Below are 15,181 nucleotides of genomic sequence, written 5' to 3' on the forward strand. Positions count from 1 at the left end.
TGTATTTCTATGGCCCATTTGATCATTCGGCCTGACGACTCCATGATGGTCAGCGGCCGCTTGATAGGTTGGTCTGTATACACGACGACTGTATGTGCCAAAAAGTAGGGCTTCAATTTTTTAACAGCCATGAAGAGTGCAAGACCAAATTTCTCCACTAGGGGATACCTCAACTCGGCATTTTTCAGTACGTGACTGACAAAGTAGACCGGGAGCTGACAGCCGTCCCTTTCAGCAAGGAGAACAGCGCTTAACGCATGATCAGAGACGGCCAGGTACATGTAGAGATCCTCTTTGGGCAAAGGGCTGACCAGCCTCGGCAAGGAATGCAAGTGAACTTTTAATTTCTGGAAGGCGGCCTCAGCATCCGGCCCCCATTCAAACCTTGCCTTTTTCTTAATTGCCTGGAAAAAGTATAGGCATTTGTCGCCTGATCGGCTTAGAAATCTTCCCAAGGCCGCCAGACAACCTGTTAACTTCTGAACCTCTCGGATGGTACGAGGCGACTGCATGTCAATGACCGCCTGCACCTTCTCAGGGTTCGCTTCTATTCCTCTCTGATTGATAAGGAATCCGAGAAATTTCCCAGACTCAACTCCAAATACACATTTCTTGGGATTGAGCATGACATGGTGCCGCCTGAGTGTGGCGAAAGTTTCTCGGAGGTCCGTCAGATGATCTTTCTGAAGTTTAGTCTTGACAATCATATCATCAATATATGCCTCGACGTTTCTCCCAATCTGATCAAAGAACACAGTGTTTATCATTCGTTGGAAGGTAGCCGGGGCATTCTTAAGACCAAACGGCATGACCGTGTAACAGTATAACCCCTGATCAGTGACGAAGGCCGTCTTCTCCTGATCTTTCTTCCATAAGGGAATTTGATGGAAACCAGAATAGGCGTCCATGAAACTCATCAAGGCATGGTCGGCTGTTGAGTCGACCAGGTTATCAATTTTAGGCAGAGGGTAACTGTCTTTGGGGCACGCCTTGTTTAAGTCTGTGTAGTCTACACACATTCGCCAGGTGCCATTCGGCTTTTTAACAAGCACCACATTTGCAACCCAGTCTGGGAAGTAACATTGCCGAATGAACCCTGCATCAAGTAATTTTTTAACTGCGGCGGCTGCCGCCTGACTTCTTTCTTCGCCATGGTTCCGCTTCTTTTGCCGTACCGGCTTCTTTTTCGGATCCACAGCGAGTTTATGTACCGCCAGATCAGGACTAATGCCTGGCATTTCATGGAATTCAAATGCAAATATGTCCTTGTATTCTTTCAATAGGTTGTGAAAGTCGTCACCAAGGTTTCTCAGAGCAGTCGTCCCAACTTTGACTGTTCGGTCAGGACGTGAGTCGTCTAAGATCAGGTCCACATGCTCACCAGCCGGCTGAGGGCGGAACTCATCCGGCCGCTCCTCTGCCAATGATTGCTATTTTCTCGCTTTTCTTGCGGACTCTGTCTAGGACGCCTTTCTCTTTTTGCCGCCTGCTTCTTGAACAGGCGCACTCTTCTTGACATTGTCAAGGTCTGTTTTTTCACCACTTGACCCAGTGGCCATAACAGTGGGCTTGACATCCGAGAGATAGCACTCTCGGGCCATCATCTGATCTCCCCTTAGGGAGCCGACTGTTCCATTATCCCTCTCAAACTTGAGCAACATAAGAGACGGGATTATAAAAGCCTTGGAATTATTCAGGGTTGGTCGACCCAGAATCATGTTGTAGGTCGAGAGTTCCTCTACTACTAGGAACCGGACTACCATGTGTCGTCCTTCCCCTTTTTCGCCAAGGCGAATGGGCAAATCTACTCGTCCCAGTGGGTGGACTCCTCCTCCTCCAAACCCTATTAAAGGGTGGGAGGCCGGATGTATGCAGTCAGTCTGATATTTCAGTTTCGACAGACATTTGCTGCTGATGAGATCTGAGGAGCTCCCGGTATCTATAAGGATTCGGCCAACTCTCTGGTTGGCCACTTTACATTCAATAACGAGAGGGTCGTCATGCGGCCCCCTTACCCCTCCTAGATCCTCTTCAGTGATGACAATCTCAGGAAATGTATATTTGGACGGCCGTTCTTGGTGAACGGAATTTACATCTAACCGCCTTATATTATCTTTGTTGCCCCTAATAGTGGGCCGCCTCCTGAGAAGCCGCCTGCAATGGTGTAGACGACTGCATCATCTGTATCGGAGCTGTCGGCCTGTTGATTCTTTTTGGCCGACTGCTTTTTTGAGGAAGTGTTCCCCGTAGATTTCTTGACATAAGTGTCAAGATCACCTTGCTCAGCCAGGCGGTCTAGGTACCGCATGAGACTGATGCAATCATTGGTGTGATGACCAACGTCATCATGATAAGCACAGATTTTATCTTGGTTCCGGTTGTTTGCAGAACCCTTCATGGGGACCGGCTTCTCAATTGAGATCCGTCCCTTTATTTCTTTTAGGATAAATTGGTTATCCTTGTTAAACACATACTTTGGGGAGTATGGTTTGAATTCTTTTTTCTTTTTCTGGGCCGGCTGTTTAGAGGAATCAGCCGCCCAGACCTCTTTTCTTTTCTCATCTTTGTTAGACGACTGTTTCTGTCGTCCTTCTCTTTTGTCGAACCTTTTCCCGTCCGACTGTTTTATCGTACACAGATCAGTCGCCTGTATATAGGCTTCTGCTTCAATCAAGGCCTCTTGAAGAGTCGCCACCCTTTTTCGAACCAAATCAAATTTGAAGGTAGACCCGTCTTTGAGACCTCTAAAAAAGTCGGTATAAGCTACCTCATCCGGTAACCCTTGAATCTGTATTCTCATCAGGTTGAACCGCCTGATGTAAGAACGAAGCCCCTCCTTCTCGCCCTGCTGAATTGTTCCCAAATCAAGGGTCGTTTTCTTCGCAGGGATGTTCATGGCGAAGTTGGAGGCAAATAAGTAAGCAAGCGTCCTGAAGCTGTTTACACAACCAGTCGGCAGGTTGCCGAACCATTGCTGTGCGATTCCCTTGAGAGTCGCTGGGAAACACTTGCACCAAGTGGGATCATCCAACCCTTGAAGGTACATCAGGTTGGTGAATGCCATCAGATGGTCTTCTGGGTTAGTAGTGCCGTCATAGGCGCCTACTAGTACATTTTTTACTTTGGCCGGCTGAGCGGCTTCAGTAATTTCCTTGGAGAAGGCCGACGGCTGTTCACCAAGTCTAAGCAACCGTAGCTGCCAGTCCATAGGTTGGACGTTTTTTACTGCAGGTCCACCAAATGGAGGTGGCTGCATAAAATACTGTTGTTGCGGCACAAATGGTAAGTTTGGTACCGCCAGGGCACTATGAAAGCCGGACTGACGGGAGGTGCCGCCTGACTGACTCTCATGGTACGACTGAGTATGCCTCATCGAGGCATTTCGCAAACTGTCTTGAAAGTCTGAAGTAGAAGCTGACTCTGACAATCGGTCACTCTTCTTCTGCTCTAGCAGTAGCCGAGCATCTGTGAACGTTTGCTTTGACCCGTCCGCCTGAATATGACGAACCGGTTTCCTATTTCCTGTAGGATAACGGAATTTTGTGAAATCAAGGGCAGGTGGCTCCCGCTTCCTAGATTTAGGATGAGGAGTCGCCTCTCGCCCTTGAACTGGCTTCCTCTTCAGTGAAGTGGAAGGTTTCTTGGCCGACTGCTCCGTGACTGAAGCAGGCGGCTTCTTGTTGATCAACTCTTGAATCTCTCCCTTGAAGTCCCTCATGAAGGTCATGAGTTCGTTTCTTGTGATGGGAGCAGACCCATCAGTCGGCTGTTGCCGAGCAGGCGGTGCGCCTGCTGGCTCGCTTCCTGTTTGAAGATGCTCCCGTTCCCTCCTTTCGGTATGACGGGTACGTCGGGCCCTTAGGGTCCCGTCTGGAGCTGTATGAGTTTCAACTTCAAATTCACTTTCGGTGTCATGGTCCGACTGAACTTGAGGGTCGTTTAGGGGACGCCTCTCTTCAGGAGTCGGTACAGACTTGGATGCCATCTCTGAAGTACTCTCCCCACAGACGGCGCCAAATGTTTCGGGGTTTTCTGATGTCCTGCGGGAGAGTTACAATTCCGAGACTGGAACCGGACGCCTGTACCTGCAAAATAACGGAGACTCCTGAGAGCTCCGCCTCCAACGGTCAAGTTAGTACCTGATTAAGGAGTAATTAATACGGAAATTAAAGTAATAAGATCTCTCTAGGTGAGAGTGTTTAATGTAGGTAATCTGCTTTGTTAGCGAGATTAGCCGGTTATTAGTGTGTTCCGTAATGTTTCTGTTCTTCTCTGTTCTTCAAGTGAGATTCATTGCTTCCTCCCCTTTAATGAGGATTAATTAAGTATTTATAGTCTTGAGAAGCGTGCCACTCTCTAGGTTTAGGGTAAACCTAGGGCTGACCGGGCCTCTAAACAGGATTGGGCCTTGTTGGCCGGTTTTCCCATTTGGCATGGGTGGACACGTGGCGTGTCTCAATTGGTCCGTAGAGGACGTATCTGTGATTGACACGTGGAAGACTCCTATTGGCCTACGTGAAGGACACGTGGCGGAACCTGGTTGGTCCACTTGTCAGACGGTGATTGGTGGATAAAAATCCCCTAATCACCTTCCATCCCTAAATTAAAAGCATCTTTCTCTTTATTACTTGTATGTGAGTAGTAAATGCTAGAAAGAGGCTTTGTATTAAGAGGTGTAGGGAGTAATACACATTATTTTTATTCAACCAACATTATTTTTATTCAATCACCATAATCTAAAGACAAAATTCAAAAAACATTTCAAAATAAACAATTAACATTATGTCACAAATAAAAGTTTATTATACTGACAATCAAAGAACATGAAGATAAAGAACATTATTTAACAGCATGTTATGTCCTTTACAATTATATAACATGTTCTTTTCACTTTAACTGAATGTCCTTAACATTTCTATACAATGTTATTTCTGCTCTTTACAATTTTTAACATGTTCTTTTCACTTTAACTAAATGTTCTTTACATTTCTATACAATGTTTTTTTTTTTTTTGAAAGGGATGCACCTGCGGATCGTGCATCCGCCTGCAGGAACCACGCATTACAATTTCCTATGAACAACCCGTGCATTGCACAATTAAAGACATCTATACTAAAAGGCGTTTCTAAAAATGTTAATGTGCCACGTAGGCCCTTTTTTTTTTTAATTATGACACGTCACCTTCTCAATATCTCATGATGCCACATGACCTTTAATAGTTGAAACTATTACGCCATGTCATTGACATAAAAACATAAGGTTGAGGTGATTCAAAAACCAAACCTCTTATAACAAGATGATTATTTAACTATATAAGCCAATATCAACCATGTTATTAATATGTTAAAAAAAATTATACAAGTGAAAAGCACAAGATTTGGTTTTTTTAAAAAATGATACTCAAAGAATAAACTAAATATTTATTCAATGTAACTATTACCTTGTATCTCTTGGGGATGAAAGATCTATCAAATTCATCTACATAAGTATAATTCATGAAAACTATAATACAATAACATATTACGTATGACTCGGGGCATCGTCCGGACTAAACATTAGTTGTGTTATAATAAATAGGCTCCTCATTGAAATTTGATTTTAATTTTATAAAAAAAAAGCAATTTTATTAATATAAGAACCAATTTTATTAATAAAAAAGTAAAAAAAAAAAAAAAAAAAAACTCTGTTACTTTAATTTATGTCCAGGTACAATTTTTTTTTTTTTTTTTTTTTTTTTTTTTTTTAATTGGTAAGGTGAATTAATTGGTAAGGTGAACTCTCACCTTGAGAGGGGCTTGAGATGGGGGAATAAGGGAAATCCTCCCAATGTGAGTTTAATTTGATGAGAATTGAACCCAGGTCTCTCACCTAGAATTCGAGACTTGGCTAGTTGAGCCAAGCCTCCTTCTCTCCAAGTAAAATACTAATTGTACACCCAATATTTTTGTCTAAATTACAATTTTTTAATTTTATTTTTGGGTGTAGAAAGAGTAATTGGGCAATGTTGTATACCAAATTTCATCCCCATTCTTGAGTACTATTCCCCAAAACTTAATATCAATGCGTTTTCTTCCCTTTTAATCTACCGTTTCCTTTTTGAATGCCTCAAGTGAGCACTTTCTAGTTTTGACCCTATAAGAACTTTTAAATCATTTATGCAATACACATTTATATGAACATATATATGACTGTGTCTTTTCACATACTTCCCTCGTTTCCCAAATATTGCAACATGGGGATCAGACAAGGAATATTTGTCTCAAATAAAAAAAATGTTACAATATTTATTGTTTAAGGTAAAAACAATGGGACCTTCGGCAAGGTCCTTTTCTATGGGTTGAAGACTGATCTCGGTCCAAGTGATGATTTTGGGCCGAGGGTTTCTTGCACAGCAAACACACGTAAAGTAGTCTCGGGGGTTTTTCCGAGAAAGGCCCCCCGATGCTAAAGTTAGTACGAGGTTTAAAGAGAGAAAGTTATGCAAAAGTATTAATTACTTAAGGCTTAATGTGAATGAATGTATAGAGAGAGAATTGAAGGCTTTAATACCTTTACTCAATAGATAGATAGGCCGTAAATCAAGTGAGCTTGTCACATTAACTCGATCTTGACTGATTTTGACATGGCTTGGAGGGTTAGAGTTAGCTTTGGGCTTTCTAATTGAATCATTTGTGGATCGACCCAATTGGAGTAAATTGGACCTAAATATTTGAGAAACTTCCTAAAATGATAATTGTGTCATATAAACTTCCTAAACTTCCATGCCCAACTCTACATTCAAGTATACAACGTAAGATTTGTTTCTCTTTTATGGCCATGTCTGGTAATTGGCTTTTTGGTTAGGTTTTGGCTTTTGGCTTTTTTCTTTTTTAGGTGGTCAAACAGTCAAAAAATATGTTTGTTAATTGGCTTTTTAGTCGGCGAAAAAGCTGGCTTTTAAGCCAAAATGAAAAAGCTTCTTTGAGTAGCTTTTTTGTTAGCTTTTGGTTTGTTGGCCCACAAATTATCTAATAAACAGCCAACAACCACCAATTAATTTACCAAACACTTTTATAAACAACCAGCTTAAACAGCCAATTTCAAAAGCCATTATAAACAACCAAACATTCCAGCTGGTCAAACAAGCCAAGTGAATCAGCCAACAACCAACCGCCAACAATCATTTGCCAAACAAGGCCTATGTGTTCAATAATCTAATACATTGAAATATATAATAAGTTAATAACCCAGCTTTTAGGATATAGAAATGATTGGATATAGCACAAGCTGACGTGGCAACACCATAGGCAATATGGGTATAATATGTTAAAATCGTTAAATTAAATATACAACCTCCACCACTCTTAACAATTGCTACTGATCTGAAGACAAAAGCTATGGCAGCTACATGTACTTCTACTTGGCTACCTGCAGCTGCATCAGTGATTTGCAGAAATCCATCATCCAAAATCAGCATGAATTTAACCCCAACACTACCTTATCATAGTAATAATAAGGTCTTGATTAGCAGCAATCCAAGAGCAACAAGAAGGTTGTCTACAAAGTTGAGAGCAGCTGGTTTAACGGATATCGAACCTGACCTCAATGAAGATCCTGGTGACCGGTGGGCTACGAATGGAGTTGATGCTGTTTGTCTCTCTTTCTCTCTTACTTTTATTTTTATTTTTATTTTTATTTTTCATTACACTTATATATGATGTATGATGATTGAGTGATTAGAGGTTTAGGACTGATTGAACAAATGTGGGTAGTTTGATATTCAAATCAATAGCCACATAGAGTATGTATGGAAAAAAAGTTGTCGCATTTCCTAAAATAAATCTAGATTACAGTTTGATTTATGAACATAACTCTACTTAGATAAAGCGGTGAAGGGAAGAGAGGGTGCTATGGTGAAATTGTGGTGATTCCTTTGAACAGGGCCGTCTCCGGAAATTCAGTGGCCCTGTTCTCTAAAATATTGGGCCCTTAAATTTTTAAAGAACTAATTTTAATACGTTAAAAATATTATTATTTTAAAATAACTTTATTTAGTATTAATAATACAAATTGAAGAGGAAAATATTCATATTACTAAGTTTAATAATAATTCAATAAAAAACAAATAAAAACTTTTTATTTAAAAAATGTCAACCTTCTAACATTCTTTGAAGCAAAATCCTTAGTTATATCTTTATCATTTTAATTTTGATTAGGAAATTAAAAGGCAAAATCAAAGATTTAAGATGAAATTTTGAGTTTTATTTTGAAAATGTTGGCCCTTTACGAGAAAGAAGGTGAATAGGTAAGTTATGATTTTTTTTTAACGAGTCATCATTTTTTAAAATTATGCGGCCCTGATTTTTTGGGGCCCTGTTCTGTGTGTGAGAAAAAACATGTCCAAAGACGGCCCTGCCTTTAAAATAGAGGATTTGGTATAAACTGAGTATTAAATAAGAAAAAACAGAGAAAATGATGGATAAATGAGCAATAATCTTTTACTACTATATGAATGTTACATGACTAGAAAGTTGTTATGATTCCAAATGCAGTTCTGTACCAATTTCATCGACGGTATAAATTGTGTTTAACTGAAATTGTTTCTTACTACTGTAAGAAAATGTGTTGGTTGAATTTGGTTTTTACTTCTGTCTGTAGGAAGATTTTATATATGGAGAATATGATGGACATCATACATATTTTGAAACTTCAGAGAAAGGTAGGGAACACTTGGTTGATTGATCTCCTCTTGTAAGTTGACTTTACTGCTTGTTTTTCGAAGAATATATTTGTCAGGAAGTGTATAGATTCTTTAGATCACATATATCAGCTTTTCTATAAAGCAGATCTAATTATTTAATACATACAACATACATACTTGTTTTGCGCTTAGGTACCAGTTATGTCAAATTTTGTTGCTACATGTGCATCAGTGTATGTATAATAAGGAGTTATCAGTTTTACAGGAAGTTGCAGTTCTAAAAGAATTTCAGGGAAAATTATACAGGAAATACTTGACATCATTTCCTGAAAGAAAAATAGAGGATATAGCAACCTTTTGTACATATTGCAAGAGTTCACGGATGAATTAACTTCATGTTTTATGTATAAATTGCATGCTGCTGAAGTGAAGTGTCATTTATTTACACCCGTTTTGATTCCAGTTAACAAGATCATATAAATACACTTTCTGGTGATCTATTTCAGGAACATTTTGGGGAGCAGTGGCTGAAGAATATAATGCCATGGAACCACCTACTGGTTTCCAAGGTTTGTTATTATTCTCCGATTCTCTATATATGATAAACTGTAAACTTCACACTTATCTTGATTGGCAGGTCTTATTTCGTGGCTGTTCCTTCCAGCAGTTGCTGCGGGGATGTATTTCAATGTTCCGGTACTAAATTGTCTGCAATAATAATTCACTACCTACATTAAAGCTCACATATAGAGATAAATAAACTAAGCTTAAACTTTTGTCTCCAACTTGTAGGGGGAGTATCTGTACATTGGAGCAGGACTATTTACAATCGTATTCTGCATAATTGAGATGGATAAACCAGACAAACCTCACAACTTTGAGCCCCAAATATACAACATGGAAAGAGGAGCTCGTGACAAGTTGATCGCTGATTATAATACTATGGACATTTGGGACTTTAATGAAAAATACGGAGAACTCTGGGATTTTACTTTGAAAAACGATGATATAGTAAAGAGATAATTGTCAGGAAATGACATTGGTTTGGGATATTTCCAACTGATATGCACAGTTGAATCAGGTATATTTGTCTGATTTCTTCAGTTAAGATTTTTAACCTTGTCCAATGATTGGACTTTGGTCAGAGTGTACAAATTGAATTAGTGTCCACCATAAAAATTGAAAGTTGAAGCTGCTGAGCACAAATCATGGCCTTACTATTGTCAGTTTGTCACAAAAAAAATTGTATGATTGTAAATAATGAATTCATATAAATATTATTCTGTGGGTAATTCATGATACTATATTTGTTATCAGAAGAGTGCAGCATAGTATTTTATTTTGCAGCATAGTAGTTAATTTTGCTATGTGATCTGATTTACCTACATAAGTTTTGTAATATAACAAAGTCCTCAGTCCTCACTATTGTATGATTGTTGTGGATATGCTTTCGGGAATATTTGAATGAAAGAAAATGCTACGAGTAGCTAATTGGGGGGATGGCAATCTATTTTTCTGAGCAGCAGGCCTTTATCTCGATTCTCTGATTCTGATGTAAAGCAGACAGTGTATTAATGTGGCGTTAATTTTTCATATGTAGCTAGAATATTTAGCCTCCTTAGTTTGAAATTGTTTGGTTGATCCTGAGGTACAATGGCATTATAATGTCATCCTGGAAAACTACTATTGTTTAACTTATGTGATTTTTGCACAAAGCAGAACGAATTCCAATCTTCAGAATACCATATCAGACGTCAATGTAATGACACGATCTTACTTATACGACATTAGATTACTCCCGTTTCCCTCCTCTTCCCCAAACACCCCCCCTCTTAAAATGTGAGGACTTCAGAATTCAGACATGAATATATTGATGAATGTTTGGAAGCACTCAAACCATTACAGGGCTTGTTTGATACCACTACAGAAAAGTTAATCTTATATACAATTATCCTTGGAATATTATGCAATTAAACCATGCACAATATACAAAGTATAGATTCATTACTATGAATCAAAAACCTCTGCAGTTTCAGATTTTCAATGACTTATTTACAAACAAGCTCTGGAAAAATGTAGCTAGTGGAACAAAGCATGAACTAATAGAACTTATTACAAAATCTAGTCCAGTTTTCCTCTGAGTCTTGACTGACGCTTTCAGCATCAGAAAAAGCTAGCAAACCTTCAATATCTTCTCTCAGCTACAATGATATCTAATTTCCTGTTTCTTAAATTTTTGGTAATTATAGACACTATACTTACTAATTGAATCCTGATTATGTAATTTTTATATCTTTTTATGTATTTTATGCTATATAGTATATTTCACTCATAGGTATTATCATACGGAAGTATAAACATTCAGTCCACCATCATGGTGTATTGTAAGTCATCATACCTCAACTAGGTTCCAGCAGATGATGAATTGGGTAACCAGGAAAAGAGTTGGCTAGTTAAGCCTGGGTGAATGCATGAGCTTCTCCTCGTCAGTGAGGGCATGGCGAAAGTGACAGCGATGACCATAAGGGCAGGGATCACCAGCAAGGACCATGCGACAGACCTCAGTCTTGTAGCGAGGGTGACGGATGACAGGGCGAAGCTCCTCAATGCCATGAGCAAATTGGCAATGATCACCATAAGGGCAGGTCTTAGTCTCTTGCCATTTGTTGCATAGCTCAGTCTTGAACATGCCTTGATTGTAAACTTCCAGCTCAATTGGTCCGTTTTTGTTGCTCCCTCCTCGCACATATACCTTTTGCTGTACACAGAACAAGTTAAGCAAATTATTGCAGTCCTCATGAGATCTATAAGATAATGCAGGAATTAGAATTTTACATAAATCAGATGGTATCTAAAGGCAAGTGTTTTACTGCTATGTACTGATCTGATGTCCAAAATGATAGACTGTATAAGATAACAATTGATAATCTAAGAAGATAAACGGGCCAAACAACTCAATCCCAAATGATTTCTCAATGATACCAAGCCAAAATGAGAAGCAGAATTGACATCCAGTGAGAAGACTGAGAACCTCAGAAATACTCTTATCCCAAAAACAACAAACTACTACTACACATTAAAGCTTTTTAGCAAGTCTTAAAATCAAACTGAAGATCTTCAGCATGCCAATTAATCACCAGACTTACTATGTTCTTTCTTATAACCAAAATTGTCAACGTAGTTAGTGAAATCCTGCAATTACTTGACAAAATGAGAGGCAGAATTGAAATCCAGTAAGAACTTCAGAAATACTCTTATCCCAACAACAACAAATTACAACTATGCATTGAAGCTTTTTGGTGAGTCTTGAAATCAAACTGAAGATCTTCAGCATGCTAATTAATCACCAGACTTACTATATTCTTTCTTATAACTAAAATTATCAATTTAGTTTAGTGAAATCCTGCAACTACTTGAAAATTCTCAAGCGATGCTTGGATCATAAGCCCAGCCCTCAGGCTAATACTACTTGAGTAAATTTAACAACAATGATCAGCACAAGAATTTGGTTGCTAATCGTATACACATTACAAAACACGGGTAATGCACAGGATGCAGTCCTTAGAATACTGTCCTTTTGAAGCAATATGACAAAGAGTAATTCAAAATCAGTATAAAATGACTAATACTACTATCTTTGAGGTCCAAAGACAAATAAATCTGAGCTAGTAAATTATAAACTTACTTCAATCTAAAGCTGATCTTAACATATCTACTTAAGCCAGTCATATCAAAGAAAAGGACAGGTGAACTATATTTATTTATTTTTACTTGATATTCACATTTCAGAACTCTAAGTATAATAGTGTAAGCTCTGTGTTTATCAAAGTTCAGGACCATGAGTAGTACAAGTACTGCATCATCAAGTACAAAATCATGATTGCTTACAAATTAATGCTTCGTATATAGATTTAAGACATCTAACTGGCTTTCGCACACAAAACATAAACTGCAAATCACAAACAAGTCAATTACTAAGCTAATCTTTACATGTTTTGCTACATGTAAAATAGAATATTACATAAGTTCATTTAACAATTAACAGTTTAACACCATAAGTTCATCTAATGATGTGTGCTAGTTAACAAATTTGAACTGATTAGCATGAACGCTTAGCCAATCAAATACTCCGTACATAACAAAGGTGATTCCTGAGTTATTTGATCCAAAATCTTAAGTTTTAACATTAACTGATTAACTATTTAACTTGCGGTCTTTTGCAACGAGGCACGACAACAGCAACAATAAAAATAAAAATTCCTAGTTTTGTCACAGTAACACCATCACAGCAGCAACAAGATAAATGTATCAACTTTTAGTCCCCTTAACAATAAATAAAGTTACCAACAGCCATTGCCTAACATTGAAATTGATATTTTTCTTTTTTCTTTCTTTTGACAGGACATTCAAAATCATGCTACCACATCACCAATTCTAAAGATAATTTGGTCACGTAACCACCATAGCAACAATCAACCAATGTAAATTCAACTTAACCATTCATGCACCAAACAACCATTACATAACTTCAAACAATTAATCATGAGTATTAACCATATAATAATACTTAAAAACAAAATTATAATTAAAGAAACAGATAATCCAGAAATTAAAAAGTAAATATCAAGTTTAGAAGCATACCGGTCCAGACACTTTGCCTGAAGATCGAAGCGGAGTCACAGACCGAGCTGGAGTCGAATCCTTCTGAGTTGAACCAGCAGCAATCTGATTCATCTTCACAAATCCATTAGACCTGACTGAGATACTCTTAGGCAGAGCAACACGAGCATTTTCCTCCTTCCAATCCTCCTTTTGACTCTTCTCATTCACAGTAGGTCGATTCTGATTATTACTGCAGAATCCTTCATCCCAATCTCCACTCACTCTCTCCTTCTGGAAGCTTCCATTGCTACTTCCATTGCCGCCGCCTAACTTCTCAGCAGCCGCTGAGAGAGATGAAGAGCCGAACTGCTCCGGATAATCAGAAAACGGCATAGCTAGGTATCTGCTCTGGAGACTATCCTCGATGAGGAGGTCGAGTTGGTTGCTCAGCTCAAGATTTTCGAGTCGGAGGTTAGTGTTCTCTTGCCGGAGAGTCTCTGCTTCATTGAACGTCTTCTGAAGCTGAGCGAGGCAGACAGAGTGGCGACTGAGCAGCTCCTTGTGTTCCGCCATTATCCGAGAGAGGCTTCTCAAAGCTATAGCGCTGATGTTGTCGGTGTTTCTGCCGGAATTGCCGTCGGAATTGACTGGAGTTGAGTTGAAGCTCGTCGGAGAAGTAGCGGAGTGGAAGAAAATGGAGTACGGCGGTGGAGTGAACATATCTCCGGCCGATGACATCATATTTGACGAGGCGGAATTGTCTTGCTGCATTTTCCGATATCTGCTGGAAAAATTGAAGGAGAAAACAGAGCAATAATATTTCAGTGATTAATTCTTAGGGTTTTCCACAATGCAGATGATCGAATCACATAATTCGATCGTAATTTCACAGTGAACTATTGTAATCAGAAACTAATTGATTGAATTTAGCCAGAAAATTACTACATTGCGAGTTATAAGCTAGTAGGAAAATCAAAAACTCATCTGAAATTGCGATCAAAATCAACAAAAACGAATTCAAAAATTAGCGAAATGCTTAAATCATCAAACACATTTATTTCTGCAGAATAATTTATACACTCCTAGTAACCTAAAACCTCGAATTTCAACGAAGATAAAGGAGATTAACAATCAATAATTAGCAGAGGATCATGTAAAGGTTGAAATTCAAAAACAACTGAAATTGCGATCAAATTCAATTAAAACAATACATAAATCAGCGAAAAGTTTCAATTATCGTAAGAGTTTGTTACAGCAGAATGAATTAAACACTCTCAGTAACCTAAAACAAAAAATTTCAACGAAGATGAAGAAATTAACAATCAGAAAATAGCAGAGGATCACTTACAGGATGAATTTCTTGATAATCTACTTCGAAATTAAGATGAATAATAGCGAAAAGAGTTTCTTCTCAGAAAATGGAGGAAAATTTTTAGAGAGAGAAAGAGGAGTTGGGAAGAGAGAGAGAGAAAGGCGGTGAATGAGAGAGAAGGAAATGGGCGGGAAGAAAATAAAGAAGGGAAAAATCCGAATTTTGTTGGTTGTTATGGCTTTAGTCAATTTGTCAACGCCGGAATGAGAATTACCGTCAATGGTGAATTGATGAGCGAGACTATAATTTAACCGTATTGTCCCTGTCTTTCTTTGGATGTCAAGAGGTATTACATACGAATTTTTAAATTTTTATTTTGTAGAGCAGTAAAAAATGATGATTACAAATTATATAACCAATTAAGTTAGATGATGATTATATGGTTACTCGATATTTTGATGTGTCTGCAAAGATAGGTTTATTAAATTACCTTTCTAACGATTAAAGCTTATTTGTACCTAAGTTTCAAACAATGATAACTTCCCTGCCTCTGATCCTTGCTCTTTGTTTTCTTTATTGTTTAAAGT

At 38.4% G+C, this 15,181-nt stretch overlaps 2 protein-coding genes across 2 annotated transcripts; one reads left to right on the forward strand and one right to left on the reverse strand.

The window, feature by feature from the left end:
• The first annotated feature begins 7,317 nt into the window (after positions 1-7,317).
• Positions 7,318-10,065, forward strand: LOC110715319 (photosynthetic NDH subunit of subcomplex B 5, chloroplastic-like). Its single transcript, XM_021893915.1, has 5 exons — positions 7,318-7,628; positions 8,638-8,698; positions 9,187-9,249; positions 9,318-9,376; positions 9,473-10,065. The coding sequence occupies exons 1-5, from the start codon at positions 7,377-7,379 to the stop codon at positions 9,701-9,703; spliced, it is 666 nt and encodes a 221-aa protein (XP_021749607.1). The 5' UTR covers positions 7,318-7,376; the 3' UTR covers positions 9,704-10,065.
• Positions 10,066-10,570: 505 nt separating this feature from the next.
• LOC110715407 (zinc finger CCCH domain-containing protein 15-like) lies at positions 10,571-14,894 on the reverse strand. The gene is made up of 3 exons (XM_021894015.1): positions 14,631-14,894; positions 13,322-14,066; positions 10,571-11,438 (listed from the first exon to the last, which is right to left on the reverse strand). Exons 2-3 carry the CDS (start codon positions 14,051-14,053, stop codon positions 11,130-11,132), a joined length of 1,041 nt encoding a protein of 346 aa, XP_021749707.1. The 5' UTR covers positions 14,054-14,066; positions 14,631-14,894; the 3' UTR covers positions 10,571-11,129.
• Positions 14,895-15,181: the final 287 nt, after the last annotated feature.

This window comes from Chenopodium quinoa, unplaced genomic scaffold (assembly GCF_001683475.1).
Source record: "Chenopodium quinoa cultivar QQ74 unplaced genomic scaffold, ASM168347v1, whole genome shotgun sequence".
In the NCBI taxonomy this organism is placed as follows: Eukaryota; Viridiplantae; Streptophyta; class Magnoliopsida; order Caryophyllales; family Amaranthaceae; genus Chenopodium; species Chenopodium quinoa.

Excerpts from the sequence above, each read along its gene's own strand:
- LOC110715319 (XM_021893915.1), top strand. The coding sequence starts at position 7,377 with ATGGCAGCTACATGTACTTCTACTTGGCTACCTGCAGCTGCATCAGTG. Across the intron at positions 8,699-9,186 it reads TTTTGAAACTTCAGAGAAAG|GAACATTTTGGGGAGCAGTG; the intron begins GTAGGGAACACT and ends GATCTATTTCAG. Across the intron at positions 9,377-9,472 it reads GGATGTATTTCAATGTTCCG|GGGGAGTATCTGTACATTGG; the intron begins GTACTAAATTGT and ends TCCAACTTGTAG.
- LOC110715407 (XM_021894015.1), bottom strand. The coding sequence starts at position 14,053 with ATGCAGCAAGACAATTCCGCCTCGTCAAATATGATGTCATCGGCCGGA. Across the intron at positions 11,439-13,321 it reads CAGGCAAAGTGTCTGGACCG|CAAAAGGTATATGTGCGAGG; the intron begins GTATGCTTCTAA and ends TTCTGTGTACAG.